Source organism: Lissotriton vulgaris, chromosome 5 (genome assembly GCF_964263255.1).
Source record: "Lissotriton vulgaris chromosome 5, aLisVul1.2, whole genome shotgun sequence".
In the NCBI taxonomy this organism is placed as follows: Eukaryota; Metazoa; Chordata; class Amphibia; order Caudata; family Salamandridae; genus Lissotriton; species Lissotriton vulgaris.
The window spans coordinates 1123266665-1123285439 of NC_141693.1; the positions used below are offsets into that span (position 1 = coordinate 1123266665).

Sequence of the window (18775 nt, forward strand, 5' to 3'; positions counted from 1 at the left end):
AGTCCCATTCCCAGTTGCCAATATATGGTACCTTGTTCCCGAGAGGAGGAGTGCAGGTTGAAGTTCAGGGATATCAGGAAACTGTCTCACCAGTCTTGGGAGAGGTTTGCGGATGAATGTTATGAGGCACTGGCTGAGTGATTAGAGGTTCAGACGGAACCTAATTTCAACGACCTGTTCTATCTGGTTATCAGAGAGCACCTCCTCAGTTGTTGTTTGCCAGGGTTGCGCCAACACCTGTTGGAGGGTGGATTTTCTGATCTAGGGGTATTTATACATGAAGCAGACTGCTGGGAAAGTGCCAGAGGTTCTGAAGAGGCATTGGTGAGTGATCCCAAAAGTAGTGGTTCTGGTATCGTCCAGCCCAGAGTGGTGGAAGAGGTTCAGAGTAGCCCAGCAGGGTCCCAGGATAGCGAGAGGGGTGTAGGTGCTCACGTCCTGTCTCAGTGGAGTAGGAGTGAGTGTGGGACTGCTGGTGCCCAGGTGCCCGAAACCCAGTCTCAGAACCTGGATGGTTCCTTCAGAGAACACCAGGTTGGGGGCCTAGGCTGTCTTGTTAGTCCATTTGAGGAGGATCTCCTAGTGTCTAGAGGACCTGGAGCGTCTGTAAACAGAGCTCCTGTGGTTCTTGTGTCTGGCAGTGCCTCTCCCGTTGGGTTCAATGAAGGGGTTGTACGCAACAGAGAAAGTTACTTTATTCGATGCAGCTTTTTGACAGTGTTTTTTGTTATTACAGGCGCTAGCAAGTCTGGTCGTGCCACCGTCTATTCATTAAAGGAGCTTTACATACGGGGAAATACCACAGAACTCAGGTACTTACAAAAATGTCATTCTAGGCACTTTTTTTATGCCACAGTATGCATGAGATAAACGCATATGTTTCGTAGAGGACACGGTTTGGTCCGAGCTTACTTAAAAAGTTAGAGGGCAGAATAAGAAGTGGCAATGAGGATATTGTGTTCCAACATCGTGTAGATCGAAGTAAAAGCAGTGTTTGGCTTCCACCCTTAATGGAAGGAAATAGTGGTGTTTGACTTATACTACATTATTTCAGATTACTGGATTCCACGGATTTGAACTTGCCGAAGCCGTCTTGATTGAATGTTATTGGTCAGCAACATCTACTGGCATACGTCATTGTAAGCCTTTGCTCAGTTTAATTTTCTTCACTTGTTCTTCTTTTTTCACCCTTTCCCTTTTTACTATTCACTTCACATTCTGCACAAAGTCCAGAGGGGTAATGGAGAAAGTCACTAAGTTTTTTTTTATCGATAGTGATTTGTTCTGCAATGTTTATGTGCTGAATGTCGGTTAACATAGATGTTTTCGCATGTTTATTTTTCACAGTACCCCTGACGAAGGGATCATTCCCGAAATGCATTGGGATTGGAATCTCATTTTTTGTATAAATTATATTTTTTGTTTAGACAGGAAATCATATGTCTAGCTTAGGGCATTGAAAAATAGCAAAAGATTGTTGATTTATAATATGTGTAAATAGAGATTACAATAGATTAATGAGTCTAGTAAATATATTTGAATGAAAATTAAATAAGAAAGTAGCAAACACAAGTACTTGATGAGTTAATTTAGACAGAAGGAGTTCTGCCACTAGTTGTGCGGGAAGGGTCGGGTGACGCTGATCACCAGAGTGTGTTGGTCTCACGTTGGGAGGGCACAGAAGTCCGAAGTGAGCAGTGAATGGGGATGTATTCCCCAGTGGAAGAACCCGTGCGTCAGGGACTAGCCAGTTGGGCTAAGTTCCCGTCGAGTGATCATGGTGATACTACTTCTGTCCTGGCGGATCTTCGCACACTGTCAGGTGGACAGGGGACGGGAGATCTGCGCCAGACAGACGGTCACACAACATATGAGTCATGTATTAGCCTCAGGGGGATAGTGTGTGAGTCCCCAGAAGTTCTGGAGTGCCTGGCAAGTATTCCGCCAAAGGTTTTAGACTCAAGGTTGGGAGGCCAGGTTCAGGATCTGCCTGACCTGGAGGGAAGGACGTCTGTAACCAGTGTCCTGACCGGTTCATCTTCCAGGGTTACCGCTCCAGTTAGGAGGGTGCAGAACTCTGGAAGGGGGTACAGAGGGTGGGAGTCCTGTGACACCTGTGACTTCTGGTCGGCCTGAGGGTGCAGACCCTAGGCTGGAGGATCAGTGGCAGTCTAGAACTGCCTGACGAGAGGAAGAGTGGAGAATGGCTACCTATGTGCCAGGGGTTTCTACCCCCCACTCTGTGAATAGGCAAGCACCAGTGGCACCTGGGTGGCCTAGGGTCTGGTCCGGGCCACAGACAGCTTGGGAGTACCAGTGGGGTAGCCCAGTTGTTCACAACAGCTTTTCTGGAAGGAACCACATGGGTTCACCGTGGCATAGAACAGAAGGGTGTCCCTGCAGTTGCGGACACGCGTCCGTGTTCTATCGCCCCCAAGCAGGGAAGCCCATTACAGTGGTGATTGGTCTGCCCTGCGTTTTGGCTGGAAGGGGGTTGTGTTGGACTTGGCCCTTTTGGCAGGTTCACCCCTAAACTTTTTGTTTTTATATTTGACCTGGTGTTTTTGGCTTCTGCGCACTTTAACACTGGGTCCCAGTGTAAGGTGCGTGCGCAGTCTGAGTGCGTGTGGTGAGATTGGCCTGCCCTCCCATAGGAATGCATGGGGTATATGTGTGTCCATGGTAGTTCCTGATGTGTGGGGAGTGCAGGGGCAAGTTTAATATGTGCAAACTTGTGAGATTAAATGCTGCGCGATGGTGTGCACAGATTTAATGTGTCTAGTGTGGAAGTGCCACTTCTAGAAGTTGGCATGTCTGTGTAGTAAATGTGAATTGACTGTCTGGCTTGTGATTGGCTGGAGCTGGCTGGCGTGCCTGGCTCCAGGAGTCAGGATAGGTCTGCCCCGGTGGTGAATGGAGAGATCCGCATGTTGATGGGAGGGAGGAGTACACCTGGGACCTGAATAGGGCTGGGCCTTCCCTACACAATGCTGGCTCCACCCCCTGTGGTGTGACTGATATCCCTAGCCTGTCCTGTGAATGGGGAGAGGAGCTGAGCACAACAAAGTGCTCAGGAACCAGTTGTAACTGGTTCTCCCCCTGCCCTGCAGAGAAAGAGAAAGGAAAGATGTCTATAAAAAGGGGCTGACACCCCTTGTAAAATTGTTCTCACTTGTTCCTGACCTGAGAGGGGGGCCGGCTACTGCTGGGCACCAGGAGGAACCGCTACTGGGGACTGCCTCCCTGCTGGAGGACCCTGTGAGCTGGCCCCTGGGCCCAGCATTTGCCCCCCCTGCCTACATTCTTTTCCCTGGACTTTTACAATTGGGGCCTGGGAAGCGCTGGTCTTTCCTCCCTAGAAATCCTTGGATTATTGGTGCGGGTGCTCATCCCGCTATTTGCAGTTTTTCTTTTTATTAGTGTAGCCCTAGCAGGTGCCCACCCCGCGAGGGATTTGGTTTGTGAGCCGGGAGCCTACCTCGGGTTGCCGCCGTGAGCCGCTCCCACGGGCCGTAGTGCAGTCGGAGGACGGGAGCCCACCAAGCCTCCACCCGACGCGACCAGAGGAAGCCGGCGTCTCTCCCCCGGGGCCCCCGAGAGCGAGGGAGAGCCCCGGAGTGCAGCTGGGGAGTGCGGAGGGAGAGCCCCTAGGAGCGGGAGCTCTCCTGCGGACCGGACAACGAGGAGCCCCTGCCATAGCAGCCGGTGAGTGCGGGTTCCATGTGGAGGAAGGGTTGGTGCCTGAGCGAGGCACCATCGAAGTGTACTTCCCGAACGGCCCCATATGGTAGAGGGCCGCTCCCACGACAAGTGCCGCATTGTGGTCTGTCAAGAGCCCCGTGGCTCCAACATTGCGGGCAACATTTTATTTAGAGCCTGATAGGCTCCACCAGTGGGGGGCCATTGTTTACCGAGTCCCCCGAGTGGGACTCCAATGTCCTGGGGCCATAGTTGGTTATTTAAGGAGCCAAGGTTCTCCTGGGGCACAGTTGATTTCGGGAGCCAGAATGCTCCAGGGCCCTTATTTGTCTTCAGAGCCCCACGTGGCTCCAATGTTGGGCGCAATCTGTTCTGAGGGCCAGTGAGAGCCCCTGCCCCTGTTGAGTGATTCCCAGCTGCCCAGCAAGTAGTGGGCAGCTGCACCGTTTAGGTTCTCCTTATTTTTAAGGGACATGATCTTTGGGACTCTACAGCTGTCCAGCAAGTAGTGGGCAGCTGCCACGTTTAGGTCCTAAACTCTTGCGCACTCTTCTCGTGGCTGCCTGCGCAGCCTGCCCTGACACTGTTGGACAAAGGGCGTATGAGCCCCTATGGAAGGCCAGTTGGCCTGGGGTCAGTATCCTATGTGATTTTGGCCAAAGGTGATTCCCTACTGTGTTTATGATGATAATTGCCTATTGTGGTTATGTTGGTAATTACATGGTTCTTGCTAATGTGATTTATGCGTAATGTGCAATGCCTTTATGCCTGTGATACCTCTAACTGTGTTTTCATGCTTAGGAGGTTGTTTTGCATAGTAGATTTTATACTAGTGAGTTTATGTTTTCCTGCGTGATCTATGCCTAAGGGGATTAGGATTGCGTAGAGTGTTCCTACCTTTTACCAGTGGTTACTCCTTGTGTCCTACAATTGTTATTTCATGCTACAAGTATTCTATGTTCTAAGTGCTATTTCTACTAAGTGCTGACAGTGGCTCACGTGGCCCTGTCCTGTGTATATAATCCGCTGTAAATACTGCCGCCCAGGGCCAGTTGGCACAGTGGGCCTGTGTGATTAAGATATAATGTGTTTATGGTAATACAAAGGCTATTTTTATATATAACCTTGTGTGGAGTTCCTTTTTGTGGTGTACCTAGTGTGTTGCTGCTGTGTGTGTGTGTTGCGCATCCGCTTTACACATTTTCTGCCTGGCTTTGGAGAAAGCCTTAACCAACCAGAAATCCCATTTCTAGCAGGCACCGAAGGTCTGGGTGAGGGGTAGGAAAGTGGATGATTATACTGGGCTGTACAACCTACTTTTGAAGGAAAACATGCTCAACATCTGTTTTACAGAGCTGTGCCAACACCCAGTTAGTGCGGGCGGGACTAGTAGGTTTACCCTAGTAACCCTGAGTGACAAAGGGATGGTGCTCAACCCAACATCTCCTCCAATACTTTAGAGTGTAGGCAGTCGGTCACTCACCATCAATAGGCAGAAGGTGGAGGCTCTGAGTGACACAGAAGCCAGCATGACTACTGTCAGGTGTCATCCGTTGTACCACTACTGTGTCGCTCTGTTTTTCTTCGAGTGGGGGGGTTTCAGGTATTCTGAAAGTTGCTGTTTGTCACCAGAGAGTTGAGCACAGGTTAATTTAGGGCTGGCTTGTCCCTCACCCTGACAGTCAACCAACAAACCAATTTCCTACACTGTAGATGTCGAGGCTAAGGAGGATCCTAGCCAAGAAGACTGCATAGTGATGCTCACTCTGTGGAAGTGCCCTTAAGTGGTTGGGATAATGTGGTTTCTTTAGGCTTTCTAGATGGTTTAGGAAGGTAATTTGGAAAGAGCTGTCAGAGGACAGGGAGAGATGGGTTAGGGTGGGAGGTACAATAGGGTAGATGGAGGTAGTGTTTTAGTTTTGCTGATGAGTTAGGTAGTGATGGGAAAGGATAGCATGGTGCTACTGGGGATAGTGATAGTTTGAACTAGGTTGGGTACCTAGGTCAGGGTTCGAGTAAAGGATGAGTTATTATAATAATTATTTTCAGACTGATGTTTAGTGTGAACTGCAATATATTGTACAAGAGAATAAAGTGTTTGTCGGCAAATCAAAAAAGTAAGAAATTGGGTTATTATTTGAAGTGGGTGCAACCCCACTTCAGTGACTAATCAAAGCACTTGTCAGGATTAACCCTTAAACCCACTAAAATGGCCTGAGCTCAACACCTTTGTATCCATGAAGCAAAGCAGACAGGCTTATCTTAGGGCACCGTGCAAAGTATTTACGCAGCATCAAAACAGTAATAAAGTAGAAATGCAAAACAAAAAAATCCCAAACAGAATTAGCAAAATAGAGTAAAACCTACCAAACAAAATGCATAAAAATTACAAAAATCCAATAAAGGGAACGGCAGTTATGAATGTTTAAAGTTTTACTTAGAAATAGGACCAAAAAACACAAAGTCCCAATGCCAATGATGGTCAAAGGTTATGGCCCGAAATGCATTGGGCGGGCATCTGAAAGATCGTCTACAAGGATTGTATTTCCAACAAAGAATGTTTCATCATTTTGTGATTATAAGAGAATAAATGTTATTTGTGTTTCTAAAATTCACACCAGTGTCAGTTGGTGCTGGAACTTCATGTTGTTTTTAGTATTCAACTATATTGTTTATTGTTTAATGAATGTAAGTATTTTGCTTTCAAAGATTCAGTAGCAGTAGCCCTCAGGATATTGTGCACAGAGACCAAGTTTATAAACTTGAATGAAGTTAGTAGGTTTTCCAGGCATGATTAGACAGCATGCCAGCCCCTGTAGCATGCCAAATCTAAGCTCTTAGAAATGTCTTTAAAAACAGTAAGCAACCAAGCGGAGTGCTCCTCTTTCCTATATTAGTTCTATATTGGCAATGGTTGCGGTGAACCTAGACCTAGGCACAATTTGACTCTGACCGTGATGGAGCATGAACCTGAAACATCCACCAGGTGTGTCCTAGTCAAAGATTTTACCTTCTAGCTTTAGTCTTTTAAGCCCCACTCCAACACAGCTATACACCTCTAAATCCCCCAAGGCCTCTGGAAAGGCACTTAGAAACTCACAGGGTGTCAGGCAGGGGCCAACAGCAGGACCCAGGCCAGGACCTGTTACCAATGATCAGCTGGGCAGTTGCAAAAAAGATCTTGTGCACCTTGTTGTATCCCTGAGGCTTGACCAGGAGGTCAGCTAATTGACCCTTGAATTCAACTTCTTTGTCCTAGGTACAAGAGGGAGGAGGTCCAGTCCTTCAGGGTTCCTCTCAGGTCACAGATAACCGGTCCAATTCACTTCTTTTCTTCCTCAGGTCCGGAAGTGTTATGAAGAGGATGCCTGGAGATGTCAGATTTATGCCTGGCACATGCTGGTGAGTGGGAATGACTCCTAGCCATGCCCTAACCGATGGGGTAAATGTTCTCGTGTCCTAGTCTGCCCACTGTGGATATTTTCAAGATGGTGAACATCTTCGGTTTGTTGGGTTCTGTGGGCTGTTGATGTGTGTGTGTGGAGAGTACTATGGTAATCCAAGTGTCCAGTGGCGGCTGCTACCCAAAGGGGGTGGTGTGGCGGGGACGTGGATAATAAAATACAACTTACCTAATACTACTGGCTGCCGCTCCTCCATCCTCTCTGCAGCAGGAACCAGGAAGCAAAGCACACAGGCTCCCAGAACCCTGACCGATAACAAGGCTGCCTTACAGCAGCGTTGTGATTGGTCTGAGTGCTATTGTTTGGTGCTCAGACAGGGGCTGGCAGGCTGTGCATGTTCTCCAGCCAGACTGTAATGCAGCCTAGTTGGAGAACACGCAAAGTGTGCATAATGGTTTGACCGACCCAAGATGGCCGGCCAAACCGCCATGCGCACTTTATGTGCAGCCACCAATCCTCCTCCCAGCGACATGGGGAGCTCAGCCACTTCAACTGCAAGCTGAATACAAAAATAAAAGTGATAATAAAAAAGCATTATTATCATTTTGTTTTTGTATTCAGCTTGCACTTGAAGCAATGGGACGACGCACCCCCGCCTTAGCGGAGGAGCCTCTGCCGCTAGTGTCCTTCCACAACTAACACTAAAATTCAGCTTGAAGCAGCCGCTGTATGCACAAAATGATAATACACAAGTAGTATTTCCCGCAACCAGACTGTAAATGCACAAGAATTGTTTTGACATCCTTTTTCCCATGTGTGTCCCAAGTGATATATGTAAGTGTCAGAGACAGACAGGTAGAACAAAGTATAATTTTCCAGCAAAGAGATAGTGGATGCACAAGAATTGTGTTAGTATTTTGTTTTCTGCCTTTCAAGTGTGCCCCAAAGTGTTATATATTAACCCAACAGCATTTGACTAGAGCTGGGTGGTAAACTCAACTTTGTCAACGGAGTTTGCCCATTCGAACACAGAGTTCAGCAGAAACTCCGCTTTCCGCAGCGTGGTGGGGTTTACCGCCCACTCTATGTATCCTTCACAAATGATTCCATTTTTTAAGCAACACTGTTTTGTAGCAATTTTGTAAAGCATTCATAGGATGACAGTATTGTTCCAGATTTGAGGGTCAACATCACCGGCCTTCAGCTGCCCTCCTTTGGATTCACTGTCTAGTCCATCCAGTCTTTCCACACTGTTTCCATTCTCCGCCTACCCATGCCACTCCTCCTGTGGAGTTGCTGCTTGTCCGGCACAGCCTAACCAATGTGCAGGCTACTGTACAACTTGCAGCTTCCTGACAGGTAGTCTCTGAGCATTGGGCAAGGGGGGCTAGCGAGATCTCTGCTTCGCCCTGATGGAGGTCCTTACCACCATTTATACTAACATTTTTATCTGTGGGGCGAGCGGGCGTCCCTCTCTCTGTGCTTTCCTGACAGACTATGAGTGTGTTCTCTGATGTGGCAGCTCCATCTGGAACGAGTTATGGGCTTAAAGAAGCAAGAGCGGACTTTGGGCCTTAAGAGGGGATGTCACTTTGGGGGCACTGTGGAGTTCTCTGTGTGCGTCGAATGGTAGCTGGAGCACTGGGGCCAAGATATGCAGATCACTTCCAGATGTGGATGGCCAGAGAGTAGGGTGGCCAACTTTCCATCACTTAGCAGGACACCGCTCACACGGATACACCACAATTTCCTTTGTGGGGATGCAAGGGTGAGTCAGTCATTTTAGGGGTGGGCAGAAATCCGCTGAATCTCACTGAGTTTTTATGTAACTCTGCAGCATTTCACAGAGTAAAACTCCATGAGTTCTGCCCACCCCTAGATTAGACACTTTAATGTCAAAACGGTTGCCCTCAGGCCCGTTCCTTCATTTTCAGTGAAGCTTAGAGAAGTCATCTTTCCCGTTCAGGTCAGCCTATTGTTTCCTCTGGGGAGGCATTTCACACCTCCTTCACTACTATTTAATGCTAATCAGTGGCTTAGCCTCCATGAACTACAAACAGGGAAAGGTAACTTTCTAAAAGTTACTTTTCCTTAACATTTATTAAAATCAGACCTCACCATTGAATTGGATTTTTAATAACTATTAAAATAGTTTTAAATTAGTTTTCTAAGCAGTCCCCTTACTGAGATACAGAATTAGGATTTTTATTCTGTACTCTGGCTTTCTATGTAGTAGAGCTAGGCCTACCAACCTTAAAAATAGCTTTTGACTGTTCGCCACTTTAAGAACATGCTAACATTAAACTTTTACATGTCCTACTTTTAAATTCCATGCAGCCTGAGTTAAGGGTGGCAATGCCTACATAGGACTGACTGTTTAGTATTTACAAAGGAGGTTTGACCTGTCAAAAAAGTTGATTTTGACTGTTGAATTGCAGTTATTACACTGCTACAGTCAGGCTCCACTCGTAGGACTGAAACCATGTTTACACTGCTACTGTAGTGGATAGCACAATAGGTACCCTGGTGGCATTTAACTTCCTGGGCCTAGGCACCCTTGGTACCATATAATAGGGACTTATTGTTAAGTTAAATATGTCAATCAGGTGTATACCAAATACATTATGTTGAAAGGGGGAGCGCAATCACTGTTCCACTGGTTAACAGTTCTACAGCCAGTAAACAGTTAAGGCAAAAATCTGAGGGCTTCTTCCTATCTTCAAATCTATGGCCATTTTACTGAAAATAGTAATGGTGAATGCATTCGAATGTAGTGCCACTCGTATTTTCATATAAATGATGTAAGCCCTTTCTCATGTGTGCCTCTTACACTTGAATACCAGTTCTGACCATTACAGGCGTGTGGCATTTTCTTGTTTTGATAAATTTACTCAGAGACCCTGGGAAGACAATCAAATGTCTGAATGGTATTGGGGAATCCACCGATTTCATAATACTTTGCTGTGACATCATTTACTACTTTGGGGTCTTGTGGGAATATCATATACTGAGGTGTAATTAAGAAGGAGAGTCATGATATACTTCAGAGTCTTACTAAAGTGGGCTGTGTACCTGGAATTCACACAGCTGCCTGAAATCCTCCAATGGCAAGGAATTATTATTATCAGCATTATTAATTACATTTATAGATCACAACTGTTACCCAAGAAGGTGTCCTAGTGCTGATAAACAACTGATACTAACCATTTACCAGCATGAAGAGGCTTAAAGGGTATAGAGCCAGGTTTTAAATGCTTTCCTAAAAGTCAGTGATTCTTTAATAGATCAAAGAGAAGAGGGATGAGCGTTCCACAGATGTGTATACTGTACAGAGAAGGTTTGTCTGCCACCACGTGCCCTCTTAAACTTGTAAAGAGTGAGCAGGTGGGCATTGGCAGAGCATAACAATTGATTTGGGAGTACCTCTTGAAGGTCACCTATAAGAATCATGGTCCAAATTGAAGTATGGATTTGTGAATGCAATAGAGGGGTTAAACATAACCCTTTTAGGCACCAGTAGCGAGTCTAAGGAATCCAGGGCATCAGAGGAAAAGGAATAGCGAGGGGGGACATGGCTAGTCTGGCTACTGCAGCTTGAAAGGAGTAGATGTTTCTGAGGAGAAAATCTGGGGCACCCATAAATAGTGGATTACAATAATCTAGCTGGCTGAAAATGTAAAATTGAAGTACCACAGGATGGGACTGACAAAAGATAAAAGGCAGACAGACTTTTGGGAAGTATTCGCATTAGAGAAAAATGAGTGGATAACCAATCCGTGTACCTGATAGGAGAGAGAAAGAGAGACCTCTGAATATATTAAATCCAAGATTACGAACAGAAGGGTAGGTAGTTGGAGCAGGATTACCTGACAATGGCCAGAAATTTACTGGTAGAGTAAAAGAATATTTGCCAATAGAGCAACAAGGAATGAAGTGCAGCATTTAGTTTCCCAGGGTATTGGGTGTCAAGCCTGTCCCTTTGTCAATACTAGGTTCCGGTGCACCCACAATAAAAGTTCGAAGGAGAAGGATGATCACCCACCATATCCAGTTGATTTATTGTTAGAATGTAGGCTTGGAGCATAGTGATGGAAATGAGGGGTCTCTCCATAAATCTGTGACTTCTCCTCCTTCTCCTCTTGCAACTGTAGAAGTGGGATGGGTAAGCACAGACATGGGTCCCTTGCTCGCTGTGCCACAGGATTTAAGTTTACCTAGCTGCTAAAGGGTATTACACCAAAACCAGTCCCAGGATGCTTGATTCTGGTTCAGCGAGGGCCTGGCTTGGCAGTTTGGGCTGGACTCTTCCCATGAGGAGCAGAATCAAAACTGATTTGTATATGACTGGGCCCAAACTGGGGTGGAATGGTGAGCAAAAGAATGATGGATTTAGCCCAGATTTCATGACCAGGGGTGAATGTTTGATTCATTAGAATTCCGTCCAAAATTTGTTGCAGCTGCACTATTTGTACGTAGGTCAGTTCACAGAATAGTAGTCCATTCGCGAAAAGTCACTTTGCAATTTGGGATCACTTTTTGCAATTGATGGAGCCATATTTTCTCCTTCCCTCAAGAATAATTTATTTCACTTAGAAACAGGTGCACATGCTATGGAAGTGCCCGCTTGCAATTTTTTGTCCCAGCCCCCACAAAAACCACTGACCTGCATATCTTTGTGTGCCTGTGACCTACAGATATAATCTACATTTTCTAAAATGTTTGTGAAACCATTTATCATTTCACTTAATGCTCTAGCAAGGTTACATGTTAGGATGACTGGTGATATATCTGTTGATTTATTCTGGAGATTTCTAAAGCATTCTAATTACAACCTCTGTTACTTAACGGGATATATTGAGCCAGTGCGATAAATAAAAAAAGACAAACGATGCTGCTGTAGGTGCACTGCGGTCACTTAGTCTCTCTAAGGTAGTGATCTTTGATCCAACAAGATGCTTACCATAAAACCTGGTTTTGTTGTAGCCTCTGAGCTGGTTGACAAGACTCTTTCCATCGTGGATGTATTTTCCACGTTTTAGCAGCTCTTTTATTGACATGGCGTAAAGTATCACAGCATCATGCAAATATGCTGAGTAAGGACTCACCTGAAAAAGTAGAAAACTGCAGTTTTAATAGCCTTACAAGTGCAGTTGTTATTTTACAACAGTTTTCTCTCCCTACCAGATATGCCTTTTATCCTCCATTTTATCATTCTGGATAAACACACTTTACCAAAAAATTGCTGACAAAATAAATAAAAAATCTATTCTTTATGAACCAACACACAAATATATCAATACACAAACGCATGTAACATGTCTGTACCCAATCTTTCTATCATTTCATATTTTTTCCTTTTCCTTTTCCTCGGTTTCTCCGGCTTTCACTCCACGTAGGTCACACTCTACGTTTCAAGCCTATCTTGTAGCCGTCTCTCTTTTTTGTCATTTATTTCATCTCCCATTACCTTCATTTCCAGAACATGGTGAATAAAAACGAGGGGTACTACTTGAGATGTGCCAATTATTCTAATTGTTAACTTAGGGTTTGACGGACCGATTAAAGACAGATAGACTGGCGGAGGACTGTATGTCTGCCTCACTGTCTTTACTTCACCTGTCAAAATTAGAGATGTCCTCCAGCTCATAAGACATCTCTATACATTTACAGGACCCACCATCATTGTATTGTATGGCATATTTATATAGCGCGAAAACTGTCACCCAACGGGTATCCTGGCGCTTTGACTTTGACCAGCCATACACAATGTTATACTGCCTCGATCTTTACACTATCCCGGGGAAGAGGTATGTTTTTAGTCCTTTTTTAAAGGAGGAAATATCCTCCTTACTTCTCAAGGGCAAGGGTAAAGCATTCCAAAGTTTAGCTGCGGTGAATCTGAAAGAGCGTCCGCCCATCCGAGTCCTCACAATTTTAGGGATTACCACCAAACAGGCTGATGAAGAACAAAGGGGTCTGGTAGGAGCATACCAGGAAAACATCGCCTGCAGTGAAGACGGCCCCTGACCATGGAGGGCCTTAAAAGCTAGACATAATGCTTTAAAATCAATGCGCTGGGCGATTGGCAATCAGTGAAGGTCCATGAGCGCCAAGGAAGAAGAATCAAGACGCCTTCTAGGAAGAGACAGCTTAGCAGCCATATTCTGCACTCGCTGCAATTAACCCACTAGGATGGCTGGCGGGCCCAGAAGTAGCGCGTTGCAGTAATCAAGCCTGCTTAAGATGATACTACGCACTACCTCTGGGCGGGCATGAGACGGGAGCAGAGAGAGAATCTTCCGCAATTTTCGAAGCAGCATCATACATGTGGCCACAGTTTTGTTGACAAACGCGTCTAGCTGTAAGTTGGATTCGAACATCACACCCAGATTCCGAGTTGAATCTGCCGCTAACCCAGTGCCCTGGGAGGAAGAAGGCCGAAAATCCAGTGGCAGAGGCCGGGGGGTGCGATCCATTGAGCAGTACAGTACCTCAGTTTTTGAGCTGTTAAATTGCAGGGAATTCAGACTCAGCCAGTCCGCGGTAGCTGTCATGCAACGATGGAAAGTCTCCTGCGACACAGCATCCCTACCCTCGAACGAGAAGATAAGTTGTGTGTCATCGGCATAATTGATGACCGCAATGCCAAAGGACTTAATTAGTCTGACCAGGGAACAGAGGTATAGATTAAATAGAATAGGGCTAATGGCCGACCCTTGAGGTACGCCCTGCCCCACTTTCTTGATGTCAGAACGGTAGGGCGGCAAGGCTACCACCTGGTGTCTGTTACCGAGATAAGAGACCAACCAGTCCAGGGCCAGGCCAGATACCCCAATCTCCTCAAGTCTGATGACCAGAATGGTCATAATAGTTCGGGTCAAGGAAAAATTTGACAGATGACTTCGTCAAACATAACAGGCGGCTATCAAACTTTTCTTAAGCATTTTTTTTTAAACTCCCAAAGTGGGAATTTGTTTTTGAAAAATAAAAAAGTTATGAACCTCACACTATGAGAGTTTTCTACCATAGTGTCGGATGATTTTTCTTTTTTTTTTAGCGTCCGTTACCACCAGGATATACCTGGCGATGAGGGACAGTAAAATAAAAGCCATCTGACCACCCACTCTAACTATGAAAGAGGGATTATTTACTTCTGATGGTTTCCTCTCTGTGAGGCCGTAGGGTGAAGGCTTATGCAGACATAGTACATTTTACTCTGTCTGCGTTCTCTCCACCTATAAATTATGCGGAGAGGGTACCATCGCCGTTCCAACAGAGTACTCTCTCCACCAAACTCTGAATATGGGCCCTTAGTTATTAGCCATTGGAAACATTGCAGGATTAACTTTATCTTTGAATAGCTAAGTTTGGAGAGCGGTGGAAGTCAGACTGGAGTATAAAAGCCTCCTATTTGTCTTCCACTTCGATCTTACATGAAAGCTTTTCACAACAGCATTTATTTATAACTAGATAAAGGTGTTCAATGGAATAATTGTTTTTGTTGCATATAATTCATTGTGTTTCCACTTATCAGTTTGCTCAGTGGAACATTATTCTAAATATTAATGTAGCAATCCAGGGGAATTTTAGAGCTGGCAATGTGAGCAACCTGGTGTATTATGGCAACTCTTTTCTGTATGTTATCCACAAAAACATGAAACATAGTTCAGTGGAAATGAGCCCAGGATTGTATATGTGAATGGTAAACACAGTGCATAGACAATGCCCATGTCCTATGGGCATCAATTACATTTACAAAACATGGTAAATGGCTGAAATCCGTAGTTTTTACTTAAAGATATCAGAGTATTACAAATATTTCAATGTCACAGTACATTTACTATGTGGGTTCCACATATGCAATATGCATAGTCGGTAAAAAGCAATAAAGCATATTTGGTGTATCTAAATGGTTCACAAAATGCACATTTTCTGACCACGAAAGTGGGTCCCTTGCATGTGTGCCACTGGATTAAAGCTAGCCTGGCTGATGATCGGTGATATCCCACAACCGGTCCCAGGAGGCTTGTTTGAGGTCCAGGGAGAACCTGGCTTGGGCAGTTCTGGCTGGATTGGACTAGGGTGGCATGGTGAGCAACAGAACAATGAATTCAACCCAGAACTCTTGACTGGGGGTGAATGTTTGATTTGTTCAGCATTCCATTCATCATTTGTTTGCCCAACTAATTACACTCCACAGCCAAAGACTGAAGGCCATTTTTGGTTTATCTTGATTGTACCATATGTGCACTAAAAATGGACTGCAGCCAAAGGCTTCAGGGTATGTTTGGTGTACCACATCCCTACAATAAACTCAAGATGTGTTTGATTTATTTGAGTGGTGGTCAATGTTGTGTCCGGCGTCTTCTAGGTAAATGTGATAGACATGCAATAGACAACTTTCCTGCTAAAAAGATGCATACTCTGTTTGATGCATGTGAATGGTATAGAGCATGGTCCATAGCTTACTGCTGAGGGCTACATTTTTTATGTTTGTGTGGCATACACTACATACAGTTGCAGGGTATATAATGTGTGTTAGCCACATGCAGTAGGCATGGTTACAGTCAAAAAATGTAAGTCACATTTATTATCCCTGGCAGTACATATCGTGTAAATGCTTATATCATATGGCATCACCAATAGCTCTAAAGGGCCTAATTATCAGTAGGGTGGTTAATTCCAACCCCTGCTTAAACCCCTGTTTACAAACGTGTTGGAATTACAAGTTGTTAGGTATTCAACGCATACAATAATTATTGGATGTGTTAATTACTCAACCTTCATTACATTTCGACAAGCCAAACCTACCAAAATTAAAGGAGGGGAGAAATATATGGTATTTACTATATCAAGTGGCTTTCGGTGCGTTAAACACCAAAATACGCATGTTATTCCTCAACAACTCATTAAAGTAGCAACTTTATCACACTTGATAAATGACATACCTGTGGTATCGTTACTCCTTATGTGCGATAAATACCACCTATACTGGCAATCGGGGCCAAAGTAGGTAGTTCTGGGTTTTAAACATTACATAAAAAAGTACAGGTATATTCCCACAGATACACAAACCTGATCCTCCGAAGTGATTGAACTGTAGAAGGGGTGTCCTTTCACTCTCTCGAAGACCTGCTTTAAGAAATCGTACTGCGAGTACCCCCCGTTTGCTGTGACAGCTATCATGAAGACAGACTCATAAGCCCGGGAGTTATTGATTCCACTGCGCAATGTGTTTCTCCAAAAAGTGTCCTAAGAAAGGAAATAATTTCTAAGCATTTAACAATGATATATTTAAATTCAAACATTTGATATATACATTTGATGGTGTGTACAATTAAAAAAATCAATCTTTCCCGGCACAATATTGCCGAAAATACTAGCTATCTATCGATCGATCGATCGATCGATTAATAGATAGATAGATAGATAGATAGATAGATAGATAGATAGATAGATAGATCGTTTTAAAAAAAACACTGGAGACTGCTATTGCTCCACAAAAGACAAAGGCTAAAACGGAAAGATGGCTGGAGTTAAACACTCGTTGCTGACTTCTGCCGTGATCTGCTGGTTACAAGTTTGAATCCGAGAAGGGCTGCATAAGCCTTATATGCATCAAAAAATTGGCGAATTGGGAATAACTATATTGGGTAGTAAAAACAACTATTCACAGCTCATAGACACCGCACAAACTGTATAAAGCTCTGGGTAAAAGAGAAATACATTATTAGTCAAATCGTATGCTTCCCATTGTGTGCTGTGATGGAGAAAAGCACATATATATGTGATTACCCTTTCAGTTGAGCGGCAGGATTGAAACGATACTTCAAATAACAAAGCATAAAATGTAATGCCCGTTGCTGGAACACAAGAGAAAATTGCAGTTTTTTTCCTACACAGCTTTTTGTTCATTCTATTGCCTCGTGAGTAAATATGTCACTAAATTCCAGATTGCACAAACGCTTTTAATGCGCGGAATTCATACCTAGGAATGTGTAGGCACACATGGGTGCAGCGACATATTTGTGAACATTCAGGACCAACACCCAATCTGCGTCACTTTTTCCCACAATGACCTGTTTGATTTACATGTTCCCCAAACAGTAATAATAGGATAAACAACACTAAAACACAATTGCTTATTTTACGACATGTCTACCTTTTAGGATGCTTTGATATTCGATGACAATGGCAGGAATGTTAATACTAGGGGTGGGCGGCCAGCTACGCTCCGTGCACGGAGTGTGCGTAGTGCCGCCTACTCCGCATTTTGCGGAGCTGGCGGAGCCAGGCGGCACTACGCACGCTCCGCAGACGGAGCGTAGCTGGCCGCCACCCGCCTCCCTCCCGCCCTCCCTAAATACTTTAAAATAAAGGAATGCAATAATTTTAAAAGCACTTACCTTGCCGCCGCTGGCCGCCGCGTTCCCCGGGGCTCGTTATCTTTCGTCTTCCGTCTTTTTCAGTAATGCGCATGCGCGGGCGGCCGCGCATGCGCATTTTCACGAGAAAATGCGCATGCGCGGCCGCCCGCGCATGCGCATTACTGAAGAAGACGGAAGATAGCGAGCCCCGGGGACGCGCCGGGCAGCGGCGGCAAGGTAAGTGCTTTTTAAATTATTGCATTCCTTTATTTTAAAGTATTTAGGGAGGGCGGGAGGGAGGCGGGTGGCGGGGCTGGCGGCCAGTGGTTTTGCGGAGTGGGGCTACGCGGAGTGCCGAGGTGGGCGTAGTTTCTCGCCCACTTCGCGTAGCTCCGCGAAGCCCCACTCCGCCAACTCCGCCCAGGGCTAGTTAATACCAACAGATCCCACGTTAGAGGCTAAACTTTGTGGTAAATGATAACATCCTACCCATTGTGGGACATAAGCTTTTTTGGTTGAGTGTCAACTTTCAGAATTCATATACTTATATAGATTTTCCTGTGGCAAGTCACAAAGTTCTCAGGTATAACCAGCAAGTTATATGTTTTCCAATTACATCCAACAAGTGTTTTGCCTCCCGGTGGCGTGCTGGGCTAGTAATTTCTTAAGACTTAGTTGGAAGTGTAGGAAAATGCCAATTGTTTCGCGGTCACCCCCACTTCTTACTATTTTTATTGCTGATTTCTGGAGTCTGCACACTGGGGCACTGCTGTCCAGTAACCAGTGTATGTTCTCTGACTACTAAAACATGTTGAAATTTCTAATCCCTTATTGGCATATTTAACTTACCTATAAGTCCCTAGTAAATGATACCTCACGTGCCTAGGGCCTGTAAGCTAAATGGCTTTAGTGGACTGTAGCACATATTGTGCCACCGCTTAAGTGACAATGCAAAGCATGTTTCCAGGTATGCCACTCCCCCAAGGTAGACCCTAAATGTCCATAGGGCAGGATGCATAGAATTCAAAAGTAGGGCAAGTATATTTTATGTTTTAAATGTCCCAGCACTGAAAAACCTCAGAAGTCTTTTTCAATTAAGCAAATCTGTCTCTCCCATGGGAAAAAGCTGGGTTACATTATAACAACTTATAATGAGTAATTTCAGTTTGGGAGCATCCAAGTTAATGGCCAAGTCCAATTTTATATTACTATTTGAGCAATGACACTTTTAGAAAGTTGTCATTTTTCTGCCTCAGCCAAAAGGACCTTTCTACCAGTGTCAAATGTCACAATGACTGCTGTTGG

General features: G+C 44.9%; 1 protein-coding gene across 1 annotated transcript in view; it reads right to left on the reverse strand.

Annotated features, from left to right (window-relative positions):
• LOC147712075 (guanylate cyclase 2G-like) overlaps nucleotides 1-16304 on the reverse strand; it is a 427466-nt gene extending 411162 nt beyond the window's left edge. Inside the window, exons 1-2 of the mRNA XM_086919591.1 lie at nucleotides 16179-16304; nucleotides 12064-12208 (exon numbers count right to left, since the gene is read on the reverse strand). Coding sequence (XP_086775717.1) covers nucleotides 12064-12208; nucleotides 16179-16289 — 256 coding nt within the window. The 5' untranslated portion in view covers nucleotides 16290-16304. The remainder of the gene's footprint in view (nucleotides 1-12063; nucleotides 12209-16178) is intronic.
• Between the last annotated feature and the right edge of the window lie 2471 nt (nucleotides 16305-18775).